At 41.9% G+C, this 21384-nt stretch overlaps 1 protein-coding gene across 1 annotated transcript; it reads left to right on the forward strand.

Moving 5' to 3' along the window:
* Positions 1 to 784: 784 nt before the first annotated feature.
* On the forward strand, positions 785 to 20840 carry LOC109412243 (serine/threonine-protein phosphatase 4 catalytic subunit). Its single transcript, XM_019685885.3, has 4 exons — positions 785 to 1037; positions 1235 to 1611; positions 18456 to 19099; positions 19763 to 20840. The coding sequence occupies exons 2-4, from the start codon at positions 1462 to 1464 to the stop codon at positions 19890 to 19892; spliced, it is 924 nt and encodes a 307-aa protein (XP_019541430.1). The 5' UTR covers positions 785 to 1037; positions 1235 to 1461; the 3' UTR covers positions 19893 to 20840.
* The last annotated feature ends 544 nt before the right edge of the window (positions 20841 to 21384 follow it).

The raw sequence follows: 21384 nt of genomic DNA on the forward strand, positions 1-21384 counted from the left end.
GGCCGAATAAAACACTTCATACCCGGACATTACGATAATAAAAACATGCACATTTATTTACAGACTATGTACACAATTTACACAACATTACAATTAATTACAACATATTAAAAGTAACACCGCGGAGAGCGCGCGCGGGCAGCATCTGGCTGCTGCTGCAGATGATGGCGTTCTGCTGTTCTGCTGTATGTTCGTCATCGTCGTCGTCGTCGTCGTCGGCGGCGGCGGCCGTCGTCGTCTATCCATCGTTGTGATAGACACGAGCCGAGCCGATCATGGGGTACACGAATGCTCGTTCACAACAATTTACATCAAAGCGATGTAATCGTACATAGGAATCCAGTTTACATTGATTATTTAGTACATCGGAATGAGTTACATCGGGCGGATGCATTTATTTTTTGCTGTGTATAGGTATGGTTTCAAACAATAAAACGTACAGTAAATATATAGTTTTGAACTGTAATTTTAGTACTGGCTATACATTAAATTAAATGATTTGTGCATGGTCCTCTTTAGTTATGTTCTATTGTTTTACGTTACATAAACCATAGAATATTTTGTAATTTGCCATTTTCCTCCTGTTAATGGCATCTTAGCCTCGATCTTAGCTTTAGCGAAACAAGCCTGAATCTCTTTGATTCTGCGGCACTGCGGCTAGAGAATGCATCCGGCGACCCCTCGACCAGCCATTTAAAGACCCAAATTCTTTTTCATTCCTGAATGTTGGCAGCGCAAGCTTGCAACGCCAGCCAGAAAGACAGCCCGTCAAAATTAAATTTACAGTGTACCCAGTCTCGCGACGGCGGCTGCTGACTGCTTCTTCATCGTCGTCTTTTTGTCGATCGTCGAATAATTCGCGGCAGCAGACTTCCAGTGCTTGGGTAGAGAATTTTGTGCGAAAATAATCGCAAAAATTGATTGTTGAACGCCGATTGATAGCATTGTTTGATTGCTAATTGAACGATATCTTCCCAAGTGCTAACGGTGAATCGGATTGTGAAACGTTTAGTTGCGAAAATTATTCCACTTTCAAGGTAAGAAGAGATTGATGGGTTCCAACCTAAGAGGAGCCACTTTCTTCCTGGTTCGTCATGAGTGAGTGTTTATGACTGCTTCGATGAGGTGTTCCAAAGCGGAATGTTTGTGGTCGAAATGACTCTTCGGTGTATTCCGAGAATCATGTTTCACGGGTCACAAACTATCCTGTTGAATTTATGTTTCTTCTTTGCAGTTTTGGTCCATTGAACGAGGGAAAGGAAAAAAATCTCCTTCGGACACCAACACACACACAACTCTAGCTGGACAGACACCACCGATATCTCCACCGTAGTACGCTCAGCATAAGAAGAGTAATCAACTACTGAGACAGTCTTGAATTGTGGGTCGCTTCGGACGCGAAAAAGAAGCAGAACAGCCGTTGCTATCTGGTAAACAAATCGGAGGATTCGTAGTAGGAGAATGCCAGATTACAGCGATTTGGACCGTCAAATAGAACAACTGAAGCGCTGCGAGATCATCAAGGAGAATGAAGTAAAGGCGCTCTGTGCCAAGGCGCGGGAGATTCTGGTCGAGGAAGGAAACGTCCAGCGGGTTGATTCGCCGGTCACGGTGAGTTAAGTCAGTTGATTTATTTAGTGGAAGGGATGTTGACAGAATAACAAATGTTCTAATACGTTCTAGCAACTTAAAACTATCAGGGTATTTAAATTCAAAAATCTTGAAAAAAAAATCCCTGAAATTACCTATTTTTTGAGATTTGGCTGTAGTATGTGCACAGAACAACCTAGAACTTGTGAAAATACCTACAAATAGAGTGAGATATGTTTTGTCTGAGATATTGGAAGTTTTCAACATTCTCCACTGCATACCCAGCTACCGTGTTTAAATCTAACGATTATTTGGTCTTAATGACGTTGATGGTAAAAACTGCCGAAGAGAAGCGATTGGCAAGATGATCGAACTTGCCCTGCATATCGATTTTCTCCTGTCCATGGATCCTAGCAATGCGCAGCCGGATCTCGTCGGCGCTACGTTTGTTCCGCACATCAAGAAGGCTCCATTTTTGGCTGATGCAGATGTCGTCGATTTGATTTTCCGTGGCACCATTTCAGGAAACCCATTTCACTTTGTGCACTGGTCGATGAGGAAAGAGCGATCCCCCAATCACCATGTCATTGTTGCCACAAAAATCTGCAAACACCTCTCCGTTCTCGCTCATTTCTACGAGACCTTGGCGTGCCATGACGTGCTCATAGTCCGAGTTGTAGTAATCAACCTTCGCGTTGAAGTCGCCCATGAGAATCTTGAAATCACCTTTCGGAATCTTGTCCACGACAGCAATCAGTCGGCTGTAAAACTTCTCTTTGTCTTGCAATTCGGCAGCATCGGTTGGCGCGTAACATTGGATCCTGGTAAGGTTTCGTGTTCTGCAAATGGCTATTCTCCTCTTGTTAATAGGTTCCCACTTCATGATCGCAGCGTGGGCGTGAGCGCTTGGCAGGAAACCAACTCCACGTTGGCGAGGAGCTTGTTCACCTCGTAGGCCAGAGGCATAGCAGATCTGTGTTCTCCAAAGTTTGGCCAACGGTCTTCGCGCAGGCATGCCTCAATGGCTAGTTGTGTCAGTTTACGCTGCTGAGCTAGGGTTAATACATTCCAAGTTCCAATTCTTGTCCGTTGTTTCGCGCTAAAAGTCGTTGCCGTTGAATCAGTTCGTAATCTTTCATTTTCAGTTTTTGTAACGGTTTTGGGTTTCGGGAACAGTAGGTTGTTGGTCCCCTATCCACCGTGGTGGTGCTGCCACCTTAGGTGGAGGAGTATTTCATACTCAGCCACTGGATGCCAGAACAGACGCTGTTTGAGCCGCACCTCCTTGGTGAACAGACGCTGTGATGCCGCTTTCGAGATAGTGTCCACGTTTACACTAGTAATAATGAGCGTTTGATTAGCCAAGGGAACGTTTCGTGCTGCGCTGGCGATGTGAACAGTGGAAAGCTGTTCGTTTTCAAACACACTTGCGAATTTTGTAGAAAACAGATTGCAGATTTCCTCTTGCATTGTACCGATTACACCGTTCAATACCATGGACGATGGCAACCCTGCTTCTTTACGCTGCTCGTTCACGTGGCTCCAGAAGGATTTCGGATGCGATTTAAGCCGTCGCTCTATTCTCCTCTGATATCGTTGGAAGCAGAAGCGACTCAAACGCTTGTATTCGTAGTTCAATCTTACGTAATGGTTTTTCAGTGGCATAGTGCGAAATTTAGAAAATCGTTTAAGTGCTGCCTTTTTGGACCTTTTCAGCGATCGAAGATCACTGGTCATCCACGGAACCTTGGAATCAGATTGTACGACTTTCTTTGGAACGTGTCGATCAATGACATACCCCAAGATGTTGGAAAAGGTTTGCGCTGCGATGTTCACGTCGAATGCATCTAGGATGAGCTCCCAATCCAGGTCAGACAACACTTCAGCTATGCTACGTATATCAGCTCTCCGGAAATCGTAAGACACAGCAGATGGGTTGTTGATAAAATCGCGAACGACATTTGTTTCGATGGCGACTAATAAAGGTGGATGATGGCGAACAACCTTAACTAGAGGAGCTGGTGCCATCGAGATACTAGGAGCAGTACTGCGACCACTCACAAAACAGAGGTTAAGCATACGGTTGCTTTCGTTCAAAACGCTATTGATTTGAAATAGAGTGGCGGTACTGTAGCTGTCTAGAAGATTTACGGCTCCGACGTGAAAAGTAGAATGCTCGTGATCAGGACGAAGAAAACCACTGTGAGTTGGGAACCAAGCTATGCCGGAAAGGTTGAAAACGCCCAGCATCATCGTTTCGTCACAAAGATTTGCGATATTCGTAACAACTGCGATAGAGTTACAATGTGCATCGATAAGATCCACATCTCGAACCCGATCCGGAGGGATGTATAACGCGCATAGGAAAAGTTGGCGGCACGGTAAAGGCTGGGTATGCTGCGCAATTCCGATCCCATTGTGATCCACTAGTCTCTGCCCAGCAACTCCTATCCCTACAGTACCTCCACGCGGTACCGGCCGGAAACTATGAGCAACCTTAGGGAAGATCGGGTAACCAACCCCGGTGGGACCTTTGGTCGTAGGCTGACAGGGAAGGGGGGGGGTTTGCTTCGGCAAACCAGAGCGTCTGTTCTCCAGGAGGAGCGGCTCACAACAGCGTCTGATCCCCATGTTAGGGGCGGCTGATCTACGTCCGAGTGCCAGGGAAGGACTCTAAGCTCAACTGTGCACTATGGTCCTCCGGAAAGTAGGGGGTTGGTGTCAGGCCCTACGAGCCAGCCGTAAAAACCCATTGTAACGGAAAATCAGCAACAGAATAATACGAACCGAGACCAACGGCAACGACCCCAGCGAACAAAAAGGACTTGCGATTGGAAACTCGGTACGTGGAACTGCCGATCTCTCAACTTCATTGGGAGCACCCGCATACTCGCCGATCTACTGAAGGACCGCGGGTTCGGCATCGTAGCGCTGCAGGAGGTGTGTTGGACAGGATCCATGGTGCGAACGTTTAGAGGTAATCATACCATCTACCAGAGCTGCGGCAACACACGCGAGCTGGGAACAGCTTTCATCGTGATGGGTGATATGCAGAGGCGCGTGATCGGGTGGTGGCCGATCGACGAAAGAATGAGCAGGTTGAGAATCAAGGGCCGATTCTTCAACTTAAGCATAATAAACGTCCACAGCCCACACTCCGGAAGTACTGATGATGACAAGGACGCATTTAACGCGCAGCTCGAACGCGAGTACGACCGCTGCCCAAGCCACGACGTCAAGATCATCATAGGAGATTTGAACGCTCAGGTAGGCCAGGAGGAGGAATTCAGACCGACGATGGGTAAGTTTAGTGCCCACCAGCAAACGAACGAAAACGGCCTACGACTCATTGATTTCGCCGCCTCCAAAAATATGGCCATACGTAGCACCTTTTTCCAACACAGCCTCCCTTATCGTTACACCTGGAGATCACCACAGCAGACGGAATCTCAAATCGACCACGTTCTGATTGACGGACGGCACTTCTCCGACATTATCAACGTCAGGACCTATCTTGGCGCCAACATCGACTCCGACCACTATCTGGTGATGGTCACTCTGCGCCCAAAACTCTCCGTCATCAACAATGTACGGTACCGGCGACCGCCACGGTACAACCTAGAGCGACTGAAGCAACCGGATGTCGCCTCAGCATACGCGCAGAATCTCGAAGCCGCGTTGCCAGACGAGGGCGAGCTCGATGAGGCCCCTCTAGAGGACTGCTGGAGTACAGTGAAAGCAGCCATCAACGACGCAGCCGAGAGCACCATCGGGTACGTGGAACGGAATCGACGAAACGAATGGTTCGACGAAGAGTGCATAACGGTTTTGGAGGAGAAGAACGCAGCGAGGGCGGTAATGCTGCAGTAAGGGACTCGACAGAACGTGGAACGTTACAAACAGAAGCGGAAACAGCAGACCCGCCTCTTTTGGGAGAAAAAGCGCCGCCTGGAAGAAGCGGAGTGTGAAGAAATGGAACTGCTGTGCCGTTCCCAAGAAACACGGAAGTTCTATCAGAAACTCAACGCATCCCGCAACGGCTTCGTGCCGCGAGCCGAAATATGCTGGGATAAAGACGGAGGCCTCTTGACTGACGGACGTGAGGTGATCGAAAGGTGGAAGCAGCACTTCGATCAGCACCTGAACGGCGTGGAGAGCGTAGGCACGGGAGCCCACGGCAACGGAGGAAATGACGACGCCAATGCAGCGGAGGACGGAAATGAACCAACTCCCACGCTGAGGGAAGTTAAGGATGCCATTCACCAGCTCAAAACCAACAAAGCAGCTGGTAAGGATGGTATCGCAGCTGAACTCATCAAGATGGGCCCAGAAAAGTTGGCCACCTGTCTGCATCGGCTGATAGTCAGGATCTGGGAAACCGAACAGCTACCGGAGGAGTGGAAGGAAGGGGTAATCTGCCCCATTCACAAGAAAGGCGACCATTTGGAATGTGAGAACTTCAGGGCGATCACTATTTTGAATGCTGCCTACAAAGTGCTATCCCAGATCATCTTCCGTCGTCTGTCACCTAAAACAAATGAGTTCGTGGGAAGTTATCAAGCCGGCTTCATCGACGGCCGGTCGACAACGGACCAGATCTTTACCGTACGGCAAATCCTCCAGAAATGCCGTGAATACCAGGTCCCAACGCACCACCTGTTCTAGTGTAGAATTAGCGACTAGTTAAAATACACATAAATAAAAACAAAAAAAAAAACCACCTGTTCATCGACTTCAAAGCGGCATACGATAGTATCGTCCGCGCAGAGCTATGGAGAATCATGGACGAAAACGGCTTTCCTGGGAAGCTGACTAGACTGATTAAAGCAACGATGGACGGTGTGCAAAACTGCGTAAGGGTTTCGGGTGAACTATCCAGTTCATTCGTATCTCGCCGGGGACTGCGACAAGGTGACGGACTCTCATGTCTACTTTTCAACATCGCGCTGGAAGGTGTGATGCGACGAGCCGGGCTCAACAGCCGGGGAACGATTTTCACAAAATCCGGTCAATTTGTGTGCTTTGCGGACGACATGGACATTATCGCTAGAACATTTGGAACGGTGGCAGTACTGTACACCCGCCTGAAACGCGAAGCAGCAAAGGTCGGACTGGTGGTGAATGCCTCAAAAACAAAGTACATGCTGGTAGGCGGAACCGTACACGACCGGATCCGTCTGGGTAGTAATGTTACGATAGACGGGGATACTTTCGAGGTGGTGGAGGAATTCGTCTACCTCGGATCCTTACTGACGGCTGACAACAACGTGAGCTGTGAAATTCAGAGGCGCATCATCAGCGGAAGTCGGATCTACTACGGGCTCCAGAAGAAACTGCGGTCGAAAAAGATTCACCCACGCACCAAATGCACCATGTACAAAACGCTAATAAGACCGGTGGTCCTCTACGGGCACGAGACATGGACCATGTTCGAGGAGGACCTGCAAGCACTCGGAGTTTTCGAGCGACGCGTGCTAAGAACGATCTACGGCGGTGTGCAGGAGAACGGTGTGTGGCGGAGAAGGATGAACCACGAGCTCGCTGCACTTTACGGCGAACCCAGCATCCAGAAGGTGGCCAAAGCCGGAAGGATACGGTGGGCAGGGCATGTTGCAAGAATGCCGGACAACAACCCTGCAAAGCTGGTGTTTGCAACGGATCCGGTTGGCACAAGAAGGCGTGGAGCGCAGAGAGCACGATGGGCGGACCAGGTGGAGCGTGACTTGGCGAGCATTGGGCGTGACCGAGGATGGAGAGCGGCAGCCACAAACCGAGTATTGTGGCGTACTATTGTTGATTATGTCTTGTCTTAATGATGTGGAACAAATAAATGTATGTATGTATGTATGTAGGAAAAGTTGGCGGTCGCCAAGCTGGATTACCACCCAAACTTGTTCAATGATGTTCCATGAATCGTTCTCGATCAGCCTAGCTTTTAGCCTGGAATGAACTGCTACGAGGACGCCTCCTCCAGTAGCCTTTCGACCGTTATTTGCATTCCTATCGCAGCGGAAAACTTCGTATGCATCTCCAAAAATGCAGCTAGAGGTAGTACGGGGGTCTAGCCATGTTTCGATTAGGACGATGACATCGAAGCACTGGTCCAACACAGCTAAATGGTAGTCTTCCAGAAGGCCGTTCATCCCGCCTACATTTTGATAGTAAACTGAAATGTCCGAGGGGTCAATTTGCCGAGGGGTCGCAGCACTGGAAATCGGGAAGCCATCATGAGGAGAAGTAATAACTTGTCGATCATACTTGCCGATAGCTGAAGTTCGGAAGACCCCGTCAACCATCCCAAACACAGGACCGGGACGACTGCTGGTCGCTGGCGGGAAGGGCTCGACTGTGTTGGGAGGATCAGGGGCTTCCTCAAGACTGGCGGCGAATGTGCGTCCCGGTGTCGAATCGAAGACTACGTTGGTCGAAGCTGAGCAGTGGGTAGAACTGTGACGAGTTCGAGCAGTATCGGATGCCGTTTGTCGGGAGGATGCCGTTTGTCCATGTTTGACGCTCTCTTTGTCGTTCACTATTTCGCAGCCCAAATGAGTGAGGTTCTGGGGAAAGCTATACAAGCATGGTCTAAGCATGGGCAGTAAACTATCACCACTATTAGCATGTTGGTTCATTTGGAAAATAGGGGTAGGCGGAGCAATATGGACATCCTAAAGTTTTTGCCAACTTTACCTAGCAAGATGTCAAAAAAGCAAGGTTGCGACCATTCATTTGCAAAGATTTACATTCATTTGCTATTAGCTTAGTTCAGAAGCATGCTATTGAAAAACAATGTATGGATGAATTCAACCTTGTAGTTTTATCTGAAAGTTTGCCGAATAACATTGGGGTCGCAAACGTATACCAAAGTCGTGAGCGAGCTGTGAAGGCAACTCTCCACGCGGTGAATGTAAATTTCATTCACGCTGTGGAAAGTTGCCTTCGCAGCTCGCTCACGACTTTGGAATGCGTGTGTGACCCCAATATTATTCGGCAAACTTTCAGATAAAACTACAAGGTTAAATTCATCCATACATTGTTTTTCGATAGCATGCTTCTGAAATGAGATAATAGCAAATGAATGTAAATCTTTGCAAATGAATGGTTGCAACCTTGCAAAAAAGTTTAGTTTTTTGATACATGTATCCTTTTAAAGTCTATTCAGCATCTATTGCATAAGAATGCTCACGAAGAAAAATGATTTATCCACTTCAAAAAATGTTATGAAAAATGTTAGTTTTTCATGACCGTCTTCAAGCATACGGGGCAGAATGGACACCCCCATGGGGCAATATGGACACCATGAGACTTTTACGAATTTCGTACATTATTTACACCTATAAAGTCATTTCATTACAAAACAACTATTATGGATGAATAATACGCAGAAGTAGTTCATTTTTGTTCAGTCAATTTAAATTCAGGCTGTTTTGGATAAAGCTTCGTTTTTGTCGGCATGTACAGCTGTGCCTAGAACAACTATTTTCCACTGCTGTTGTCTATGTCTACTATAGTGAACATTTAACAGAAAATATACTGTAATCGAAGAATTTGGTTGGTTTGTGATTTAGGTTATATTTTTCCCTTGCCGCTTCTTTCAAAAAGATGACTGTCCATTTTGCCCCGGCAGCAGAAGATATTTCCAAACTTGATTTTTGATATAATAAAGAAGAAAATATAAACATGTTAAGCATTTAGATACAGCAAAACTACTTGCATGTGTTCTAGAAATATCAGGTTTTAATCGACCTGCAATAAATTAATCACTAAATCTTATTTTAGATGGTGTGAAAATTATAATTTCTATGCACAAAAAACGGAGGACGCAACTTTTTCGTGTAAAATCAAGTATAATTTTAATTTTGAATGTTTCTTTCCTGAAACTACGTTTTAGACAAATGGACTATATTCTCCATTCATTAAAAGTTCAAAAAAGTTCGCATATTTCAAAATATTGAGGGTGTCCATTCTGCCCCGGGTGTCCATAATGCCCCGCCTACCCCTATAGCTCAAAAATAGTAACTGCTTGAGTGTGCTAGCTGAATGGACGACGTTTTTGATCTGGTGAAGGAATATTACGTAGATCAGGCACTATTTACAACACAGTGTATACTGTATATCTTTGCCTTTGACGTTTCACAATCGATACCGATCAGGTTTTATTGCCACTTTTCGTTGTTGTGCTACAATTTTAATGAGTTTAATCTTGCCTAGTTTGAGTAGTGGCTACAGTAAAGATAGCTCAGATCACCAGCATTTAAAAAAAACAGCAACGATCAATCGTTGCAGGCTTTTACAAAATTATACAGCTTAAGTGGCCTTAGTCCAAGAACCTTACTTTCGTAAGGGCCCTCCCGGGAATTTTTATCTAGGAAACCTTGTGAATCCGGTGGTGTTTGCTACTTTCAGTAAAAATAAAATTGCAAACTCGCATGTCATGCCTCGAGCCTGTGTGCTTGTCAACATCGCAATCGTTGCTACACTCATCTCTGAACCAACCACCAGAGATGTAGGTATGTGCTGTCACAATTGATGTATCTGTTGGAAACCTCAACAACAGGAAATACGGAAGTTCGGTTTATTTACCGCATGATGAACCATCGCCTACGTATGCTTTCAAACAAGTCAAAAGGCCTTTCGCTAATTGGCTTCTTTAGGGGTGTTGAGATAATTCCATATTCTGAATCTGCATGTCAAACTAAGCCGAAATCCAAATTTTCATAATTTTTGGAGCCCGGGAACTTATTTAAAAATAAATTTGAAGTTTGTATGGGAGCGATTTGCCGAATCACCCCTCGTCGTATTTTGTACTGGGCGGAGCTGTCAAGCAGTTGCCCAGCTGTCAAAAGGTGATTTCGAAAAATCTTTTTGAAATTGATTTTAGGTACCAAAATAAAGCTCTAAAAATCTGAAAAAAAATCATAGTGGCTCAGAAAAAGGTGCTCTTTCTAATAGAATCAAAAAATCAATACATTTTTCAAAATTTAAAAACCCAATTGTTGGCAGTGATGCCAATGCTCACCATATCATCTGGGGCAGCTCAGACATTAACTTGAGAGGCTCCAGTTTGATGGAGTACCTAAGTAGTAAAGATCTCGTATTACTTAACAAAGACAACTACTCAACCTTCATGGTATCTGCCAGAGAGGAAGTGTTAGACATAATGCTAGCAGAATTAATCACGAGATGACCAATTGGGTTTTTAAATTAAGAAAAATGTATCGATTTTTTGATTTTATACGAAAGAGCACCTTTTTCTGAGCCACTACGATTTTTTCAGATTTTTAGAACTTTATTTTGGTATCTAAAATCAATTTCAAAGAGATTTTTTTAAATCACCTTTTGACAGCTGGGTAACTGTTTGACAGCTCCACCCAGTACAAAATGCGACGAGGGGTGATTCGACAAATCGCTCCCATACAAATTTCAAATTGATTTTTAAATAGGTTCCCGGGCACCAAAATTCATGAAAATTTGGATTTCGGCTCAGTTTTGCATGCAGATTCAGAATATGGAATTATCTCAACACCGCTAAAGAAGCCAATTGACATCTCTTTATTGATTTGGCTTCGGCTAACTTTATGGATATTATGTTTCCAGTTCAAAACCGAATTAGCGACATTTTTTCTTTGACTTCCGCTGCTTTTGCCTTGCGTTAAACACAATGTCGGAAGTGGGGCGCTGTATTGTACACCTGGTGCTCTATACAGCGCCCCACTTCCGACATGGTGTTTAACGCAAGGCAAACGCAGCGGAAGTCAAAGAAAAAATGTCGCTAATTCGGTTTTGAACTGGAAACATAATACTCACCATCCATTGACACTCCAAGTGATTTAGATGGTTCCATTAATAATACAACGGCCTTCATCATAGAAGCTTTTGCAGAACATTGCCCTCTGCAGTCTGTGAAGACCACAAGACCACAAGGCCTTGGTGGAACTCTGGTCTGGAAACAGTCAGCAAACAAAGTAGAAAGAGTTGTAACAGACTACGTTTGGTTGGATCGGAGACTTTCAGGTCGGCTCGCAAGGCCTATCAGAAAGCTCTTTGGTCTGCTGAACGATCCGGCAGGAAGAAACCTTAATTTTCCAGTTTTGAGTAAAGTCAGTCGACTGAACAAAATTCTCGCAAAATTTAAGAATTTCCGAGTGAACTTCGTTTGCAAATTTTCGATTTAATTTCCTCGGATGAGTAGTTTAATTGAGAACTTAGTACACACTTCCGATATTACATCTTTGGATGAACCTGATGTTTTTTTTTCTTGTAGTTCTGATTCTCTGGCCTTGGTTTGGAGTATCATAAGTTTAGAATCGATTGAGTGGGTACTAAATAGGGTCTGGGACCAATTGGGCAGGAGCACCTATTTTGGGTACTTGCTGCTATAACTCAGTCAATTTCAAACCGATTGACATAATTTTTTGCACATGGCTAGATACTGTCCGTAACTGATCGTGTCTCAAAACTCAAGTCAATCGGTTCAAAATTGACTGAGTTACAGCAGCAAGTGCCCAAATTAGGTGCTCCTGCTCAAATGGTCCCAGACCCTAGCTTTGCTCTTCTTTTCAAATCTCCGACTTCGCCGACCACAAAAATATCCGATCATCTAGCGAAGTCTCTCAACTCTTCTTCTCATAAAATAGCGTTGTTGGGATATTATCCAGAAGCTACACAATCGAGAAATCCCCAAACAGCTCACAAACGAGTTTACAATTGACGAGTTCTACCTCATAAGGAAGATTGCGTGGGATACGATGCTTTGAGCGAACGATCGATTATCACCTTCGTACACGTGAATGCCTTTGAATCGCCCCTTTGTATTGTGATTGAGAACCTATACGATCAAGCTTTATGGCGAGGCGAATGTGAGGCACGGTACTCCAAAGTGTATTGTACAGGTCTGATGAATAGGGATTTCTTATACAACAATCTACAGAGTAATTCGCCCTGCCCTTCAGTTCAGAGAGGGTTTGGGCAGCGTCCTGCCAACTCGGTCGAGGCAGGATTCTTGGGAGAACAAGTAAGAGGTTGTTGAAAGATTATGTAATGTTATTTATTTTGTGTAATTAAAATCTAATCTTTCCTAAGCATGTTACGTAATATTTGAACAGCTTCATCAACGCTGATATTCTAAAGGGCTAGAATGATGCATTGAGCTTGTAGTGATCCCTTGAAGATGGGATGTAAATCATTATCTCGCGATCGCGTGTTTTCGTACTTTATGGAAAGGGTACATTACATAAACGAACCATTTTAAAAACACATCCGATATGTTACAATATTTAATGATTTGCTATCCATGTCCGTGGAACCATTCTGAATAGCCATTGAGTGAATACACTGGATTGTCATATATTTTCATCTTGCGAATCGACCAGCCATATAGAAACTGAATCCAGTCACAGCCTCTGTACTGTACTGAATAACAACTACTAATCATATCCTTTCCTTTCCTTCTTTTCCTTTCCCTTCCTTTGCTTTTACATGAGCAAAATAACTACTCCGAGTATTTCTATCACCACGCCTGAAGGCAAAACACCATGCATCATAAACAGCGGAATCAAATGAAGAGGAATCGTGAGTAAAAATCATAAAAACACCTAAGGTAAGAACATAACGATTCTGTTTCCAACGTGTGATTAACCATCAAATAGATTCACTGGTCACGTGAAAGACGGATTTTTGACGCCGGAACGTCGCGACTTGACTAAATTTGACAGAAATGGTTCACTACTTGACTAGGTTGACATCGTGACAGGTTCTATACGTTGACGTTTTCAATGTAGTTGGCATTATATAAATAAGACAAGTTTGCTTACACTTGAAGCTTTTATGTTAACATTCAAATTAACTGCAAGAAGATTATGAAGAAAAACATTATTTTGAAATGAGTTAATTTCTCATTTTTATAGATTCCGTTAGGGATGAGTACACCATAGTTGATGAATGATCTGTATTAGTTTTAATTGCTAATACAATAACCAACTAACCGACCTTGCCTTACGACCTTACGACCTTACTTAGACGATATTATGACAATAAAAGCAAAAGAGCAGGAGTTATGTTGCTTTAAACAATGGTGTGATCAGAATTAAAACTTAATCTTGTTCTTTTGTCAGGATCTAGAGACATGGAAAACTAGTAATTTGAATTTAATATAAACTATGTTATGATACGGTGGACATAAGGATAATTCAGACTTCAAAGGGATACAAGAGATGAACACAGAGAAGCAAAAGACGACTAGCGACGACATAAGATACATTAACTGTATATTAACATAAGGCGTTCGACTGATAAGTTTTTTGTCCACAACATCGAATGGAAGTTCAAAAAGAGAGTTATTTGAAGATGATTCCAGTGCTGTAGATGACCAACATCGGTTCATCATAACAAAATTGGTATTCAACTTGAAATAGGGGTAGGCGGGGCATTATGGACACCCGGGGCAGAATGGACACCCTCAATATTTTGAAATATGCGAACTTTTTTAAACTTTTAATGAATAAAGAATATAATCCATTTGTCTAAAACGTAGTTTCAGAAAATAAACATTCGAAATTAAAATTATACTTGATTTTACACGAAAAAGTTGCGTCCTCCGTTTTTTGTGCATGGAAATTATAATTTTCACACCATCTAAAATAAGATTTAGTGATTAATTTATTGCAGGTCGATTAAAACCTGATATTTCTAGAACACATGCAAGTAGTTTTGCTAGTTCTACATGCTTAACATGTTTATATTTTCTTCTTTATTTTATCAAAAATCAAGTTTGGAAATATCTTCTGCTGCCGGGGCAAATTGGACACTCACCTTTTTGAAAGAAGCGGCAAGGGAAAAATATAACCTAAATCACAAACCAACCAAATTCTTCGATTCCAGTATATTTTCAATTAAATGTTCACTATAGTAGACATAGGGTGAAACAAATTGGTCAAAAACGACAGAAGTGGAAAATAATTGTTCTAGGCACAGCTGTACATGCCGACAAAAACGAAGCTTTATCCAAAACAGCCTGAATTTAAATTAACTGAACAAAAATGAACTACTTCGGCGTATTATTTATCCATAATAGTTGTTTTGTAATGAAATGACTTTATAGGTGTAGATAATGTACGAAATTCGTAAAAGTCTCATGGTGTCCATATTGCCCCATGGGGGTGTCCATTCTGCCCCGTATGCTTGATGACGATCATGAAAAACTAACATTTTTCATAACATTTTTTGAAGTGGATAAATCATTTTTCTTCGTGAGCATTCTTATGCAATAGATGCTAAATAGACTTTAAAAGGATACATGTATCAAAAAACTAAACTTTTTTGACATCTTGCCAGGTAAAGTTGGCAAAAACCTTAGGGTGTCCATATTGCCCCGCCTACCCCTAACTTTCAGAATGCACAATGTAACTTGGGATATTTTTTGATTAGTGTTTGGAGATGATGTCAGAAAAACTAGTTGCCCATACCGGCTACAAACGCTAGTTCTGATAATTGTCACTGAGTAGTCTTCAAAAGTATCAAAACATTACATTTTTAGAGCTTCCACAAAATACGGGTGGGATGGGAACAGTAAGCGACACTGTATTTTTTGATAACTACTACGACCCAATACTAAATACTGCACACTTTGCTCAAGTTGACGACATCGTCTAGTCCATCGTGAGTATTGGTCATAGTAAAAAAAAACAATCTACAGAGTAATTCTCGCTGAGACCGGCCCACTATTTAAAAATGCTAAAAGTGGCGATTTTCTGGAAGTCATTTCCGAAAAAGTAAGGGAAATGCAATTGGGTAATCAAACTGATGGACCTCTCGTTAGTTAGAGCCACAACAATTTTTTAGGACCCCTCGACTTTGGTCAAATATTGGTCCATTTAAACTGTTATAACTCGAAGTTTCTTCTAAAACTCCCTCAAAATGTAACGTTGTTGAAAACAGGAAAGATAGAACTACTATTTACAGTTATAAAAAGTTGGGTCGGCCATCTTGGATTTTTATACCAAAACCAGGGATGTTACAGGTGGCGCGGATTTTGCGTTTTTCGCGGTTTTTGCGTTTCGCGCGGATTTCGCGCGTTTTTACTAATTTTGGTGCGGATTTTGCGGAAATGATATGGAGCTTACCTATAGAGCAATGACTAACGTTCGAAAAAACACTGAATAATGGCAAGATTTCTAAAATTGGTGTTTCTGAAAGCTTTTTTGTGGAATTTGCAAAAAGACATCTATCGGAAATTTTGAAGAAACATTTGGTTGAATTTTGTAGGCAAATGTAACTGAATCCCGTCAAGCAAACCATTGGTTTTGTATACTGTGTGTATCGTAACACAAAATGTCCGAAATTCCTGAAAAAAATATACAGGTAAAACGTTCTGGAGATTTTTATGATTGCATTCTTAAATAATTCCATAGAAAGAGCTTTTGAAAATCTCTGGATAAAATATTAATCATAAGATATTTTTAACGATTTTTTTAACATGCAGGATTTTTTTTTTGATTGATTAAGGATGAGTTTCAGAGTTGCAGAGTTGATGAAATTCCTAAAACAGTTATTAGAATACCTGTCGTATCGATTTTGACTAAAAGCATTGATAAAATTATCCTAAAAATGCGTAAAATTCTGTTGTAATAGTAAAATTACTCATTGATTTTCAAGCGGAGCACTCGTTGAGAGGGGGATTGCGGGTACAGTTATTAAAGGGCTTCCTGGTAGAATTTTTCACACTTATTTCTGAATTGCCTGTTCGGTACTTTTTTGACGAGATTATAACAGCAGTACGATCTCGGTAGTTTCGGTAATCGATTTTACTGAGGCTCAGTAAAACAACTGTCAAAATCGTATGGAAAAGGTAAACAATGCATTTTTGCTGAACGAGTTCGGTGCTCAGCAGTTTTAATCTCGTCAAAAAATTACCGAACTCGGTAATCAAAATTAAGTGTGTTGGAAGATTTTTTTTTGCAGAATACTTGAATAAATCGTTGAAGTTTTCGGAATCCTAAGACTGAGGACATTCTTGCTGATATCTTCACTGAATTTCCAAGGGTGTGGTGTAGCCAGAAACGCTTATCATTAATTTTTTAATTTCTGATGAACTAATACTTTTCTGCATATCTTTCGTCTTAATGTTTAGAGCAGTTGCCAGATATATTCAGGAAATGCTTCCTTTTTCATAAGTATCTTCCTTAGGAATAAAATTTATTGGTGATGCAATCAATAAATTGCACTAGTAATTAATCTATGCTAGTATTGCTTCTCGTGATACTTTGAAGATTCAACAAAAAAAGTTTCTGCAGAAAGTAATCCATGAACTTCTCAAAAAGCTTCTAAACAATTTTTTTTGATCTTTTGGGACTTAGGTCAGATTTCTACCAAAATGTTGATTATAAATATAATTATTTCAAAAGTTTCGCCAAGAATGCTCCTTTTGGGACTTCTTCAGGGAACAGCAACTTCCATTTTCGTAAAATAGTAGACACCCTGATTGATAAGCAATCAAAGAACTATTGATCCGAATCTTTATATTCCAATAAAAAAAAGTCTTATTGCAACATGTTTAAACTCTCGATTGATGTAGAGGTTGTCATCTAAATTCATGGATTAGTAATGGTTAAAAAAAGATTTATCAATAGAAAAGCTCTTCATCTGGAGTGCAACAAAAGTCATGAATAGTTCATTTTCTTTGGATCTTCTCTGAAAAATTCTGCCTTTTTAGAGTTTGAGTCATCAAAACCACATGTTTTTGCACTGGTGCGGATTTGATGACCTCCGCGCGGATTTCAAATGGCTTGGCGCGGATTTTGCGGTTTCCAAATCGACACTTTTGTAACAGCCCTGCAAAACTTTTTTCACCCTGTTGGCAACCACCGATTTTCAAAATTTTTGCATCAATTGAAAGCTGAGACATTTATACATATATTTAAAATTTAGAGATGTCTTTTTTCCTATCAAAAGTTATCTGCAGTTTTGTAAATCAAGCCACGTTTTCTCCATACTTTTCCATGCGCACTGGCAACGACATGCAACAGCATCAGAGTTTACGCCTGCATGATACTCACCGGCAGCAAAATCTAGGAAAATCGGAGGTTCGTTTCCGTTTTAGACTGTTTCTAAATGATGCGGACATCGTGTTTTTTTAGTGAAAAGCTCAAACTTTCAGCTTTCCGTTAGTGGGTTTAGAATTTTAATTCGTGTTCGTAAACACTGCGAAATAACGATGCACTTATGTAAACGACCGACACATAAGTGGCATGATTTACAAAACGGCAGAACACTTTTGAAAGAAAAAGACATCTCTTTTTTTTGATAAGTTGTTAAGCTTTCAATTCTAGCTTTCAATTGATATAAAAAAAAAATCGGTGGTTGCCAGCATGGTGCAAAAAAGTTTTGGTATAAAAATCCAAGATGGCGGCCAAAATCAATATGGCCGATCCAACTTTTAATAACTCTTAATAGTAGCTTTATCTTTCCTATTTTCATCAACATTTCGTTTTGAGGTGGTTTTTGGAGAAGTTTTCGAGTTATAACGGTTTAAATGAGCCACAGTTTGACCAAAATCGAGGGGTTTACAAAAATTGTTGTGGCTTTTACTAACGAGGGGTCCATCAATTTGAGTAACCAAATGCATTTCCCTTACTTTTTTGGATAGCATTTTCAGAAAATCGCCAGCTTTAGCATTTTTAAAGACAAGGTGTAAAGAGCGAGAATTACTCACAATAATATTTTACAGCAAATAAAATGAAACGATCATTGTCAGAGATTGCTCTCTGAAAACTCAACTGTGGAAGAACTGTTTCCATTCGTGGTTTCCCACTCCTAACTTCAACGAGCATATTGGTTGAACAAAACTGACGATTGACTTTTCCCTTTTCCAGGTTTGTGGTGACATCCATGGTCAGTTCTACGATCTCAAGGAGCTGTTCAAAGTGGGCGGCGATGTTCCGGAAACGAACTACCTGTTTATGGGAGATTTCGTAGACCGAGGATACTACAGTGTGGAAACGTTTCTGCTGCTGCTGGCACTGAAAGTCCGTTACCCGGACCGCATAACGTTGATCCGTGGCAACCACGAGTCACGGCAGATCACCCAAGTGTACGGATTCTACGATGAATGCCTCCGGAAGTACGGTTCGGTGACGGTGTGGCGCTACTGTACGGAAATCTTCGACTACTTGTCGCTGTCGGCGATAATCGATGGAAAGATCTTCTGCGTGCACGGCGGTCTGTCGCCATCGATTCAGTATTTAGATCAGATCCGTTCGATCGACCGGAAACAGGAAGTGCCGCACGACGGTCCCATGTGCGATCTGCTGTGGAGTGACCCGGAGGATACGCATGGCTGGGGTGTTTCGCCCCGTGGAGCTGGCTATCTGTTTGGATCGGACGTTGTCTCTCAGTTCAATGCCGCGAACGACATCGACATGATCTGCCGTGCCCATCAGTTAGTCATGGAAGGCTATAAATGGCACTTTAACGAAACCGTGCTTACCGTTTGGTCTGCCCCTAATTACTGCTATAGGTAAGTATCGTGGCGTGTTTATTTAAAATTAATCCATTCAGGGGATTGCAAGCCTACTCAAGTGAATATTTTTATGAAATCTTGAATACTCTGGAAAAAATCCTTGTGGAATCGCTAGAGGAATTCTCAGAAACATCCATAGCAAAGTTTCTGATTAAATGCCCGAAAGATTTCCTTCAGGATTCACTGGAAGAACCCAAAAACAAAAATCCCTTCAGGGATTTCTTGAGACATTATTGGATGGGTTCTTAAAGGAATTTGTGGAGAAATCTCCTGAAGAGTTTGTACATGGATCATAATACAGGATTCACACAGTGGCGTCTCGTAACCTCACTTTTTACCTGTTCAACTACCCTAAAACATGCAATTGCAGAGGATTCGGGATCAGATTCAAATTGCAAATGGACGGAAATGGCTATTCTCGTCATTCATTACAAATTACAAACCAGTTTGTTGAGAAAATTAAAGGATTTACATTCGTTGAACAGGTAGATTTGAGGTTAGGGAATCGCCACTGGATTCACAGGAGTCTTAGTTAACAGTCCTTGATGAATCACAGCAGGAATTCTTTGAGGAATCTCTGAAGGAATCCTAACAAGAATGTTGCGGGATTTATCTAAAAAATAATAATTTTATTCAATTGGTTCAATGTGTACTTTCCAGATGCGGAAACGTTGCAGCAATCTTGGAACTGAATGAAAATCTGCAGCGTGATTTCACCATCTTCGAAGCGGCCCCGCAGGAAAGTCGTGGAATACCGTCGAAGAAGCCACAGGCCGACTATTTCTTATAAAAGCGGACAAAAGCCTGCCGATGTACGAACAGCCGCGGTCGACGATGATGATGACGTACTTTGGACTAAGGTTCACTTCTCGGCCGCTACATACTTAATGAGACATGTGAACTTCTTAAGGCTCCGTCATCCCTTCCACTTGGCGCACTCTTTATCGCCCATCGAAAGTTTTTTTTTCTGTTGTTTCTGTCTCCTGTTCCTGCTCTACAGCTTCTCCCTCTTTCCACCAGGTATGTATTGTGTAGAATTTACTTAGTTTTATGCTGCATTGTTCGGTTCGATCCGCTTTCTATTAGTTTTATCATTGCTATCGCCTTTTTTAAATTATCAATTGTAGAATATATCGAAGATAAGTATACCTGACTGTAAGAGAAAACAACATGTTCTTGTGTTATTTAAGAAGATATACTCAACTCTTATCACTGATCAAGAAAATATCCATTGTGCAAAAGCGAAGCAAAAGTGCGTTTATTGTTTTGTTAGTTTAATATTCTTTTATGGTTGGACGACGTGCATTCAGAAGGATCACATTTAACTTCACATGCAGTGTGCCGATCGATAAACCATTATACATGAGGAGTAGAAACTAAAACTAAAGTATCAGGAAAATACTAATAACTACCCATTACTGATAGTGACAGCTAGTATTGAAACAAAACAAAAACTAGTAGAACTGAAAAGTATTGTACTGGAAGCAAAAACAAAATATATCAAGAAACAGTTTAGTGTGATTTCCCGCGTGTGAACAGTTCCAAAAACAGCCACAACCATACACACAATTTGCGTAACTAAAACCAAACAGTTTCCGATGTGCCTGTTGAACAACATTTCGAAGAACCATCGGATTGTGGAACGACAAAAAAGAAAACAATAAACCAAACGCAAACCCAGCAGAGTTGCGATACAATTCACAAGCATTGACAATTACACCACACCACACATACATATTACAAAACAAGCACATGAATGGGTGAGTATTTAGTATAAATTACAATTATGTAGTAGGTACCTAACATAACAACAATATTGTTTCCTTCGAACCGGAAACATCAGTAATTAGGAAGATCAAACCGTATAAGCATCAAAGCGAGTACATCCAACAAACAAACACACACACATACATACATCTTCTATAATAGTTTATGACGTAAAGTGATACAAATACAAATGAGTAATCTTGTAAGACAACTAAAATGATCGGAGTTTTACGTTTTTGTAGTGATGTATCACCGAAGAAGTTCGCCTGAAAACGGAATCATTTTTTTGTTGCGTGAGTAGTTCAGGAATCAGATTTGGGACGAGACAAGATGAGCAACATCACTATTTCTTTTTTACTTATGGTGTTCAGCTTGGAGTGAAACCGACCGAAGTCAAACCTAAGCAGCTCACCAAATGTGGATCTTGTCCCATATCTGATGCATTTTGCCAATGACACTGTAAAGTTTCACGACGTCTTAGCCGTCTAAAATAGACACCACAAAGAAAAAAAAAA

Source organism: Aedes albopictus, chromosome 3 (genome assembly GCF_035046485.1).
Source record: "Aedes albopictus strain Foshan chromosome 3, AalbF5, whole genome shotgun sequence".
Lineage (NCBI taxonomy): Eukaryota > Metazoa > Arthropoda > Insecta > Diptera > Culicidae > Aedes > Aedes albopictus.

Excerpts from the sequence above, each read along its gene's own strand:
- LOC109412243 (XM_019685885.3), top strand. The coding sequence starts at position 1,462 with ATGCCAGATTACAGCGATTTGGACCGTCAAATAGAACAACTGAAGCGC. Across the intron at positions 1,612-18,455 it reads GGGTTGATTCGCCGGTCACG|GTTTGTGGTGACATCCATGG; the intron begins GTGAGTTAAGTC and ends TCCCTTTTCCAG. Across the intron at positions 19,100-19,762 it reads GCCCCTAATTACTGCTATAG|ATGCGGAAACGTTGCAGCAA; the intron begins GTAAGTATCGTG and ends TGTACTTTCCAG.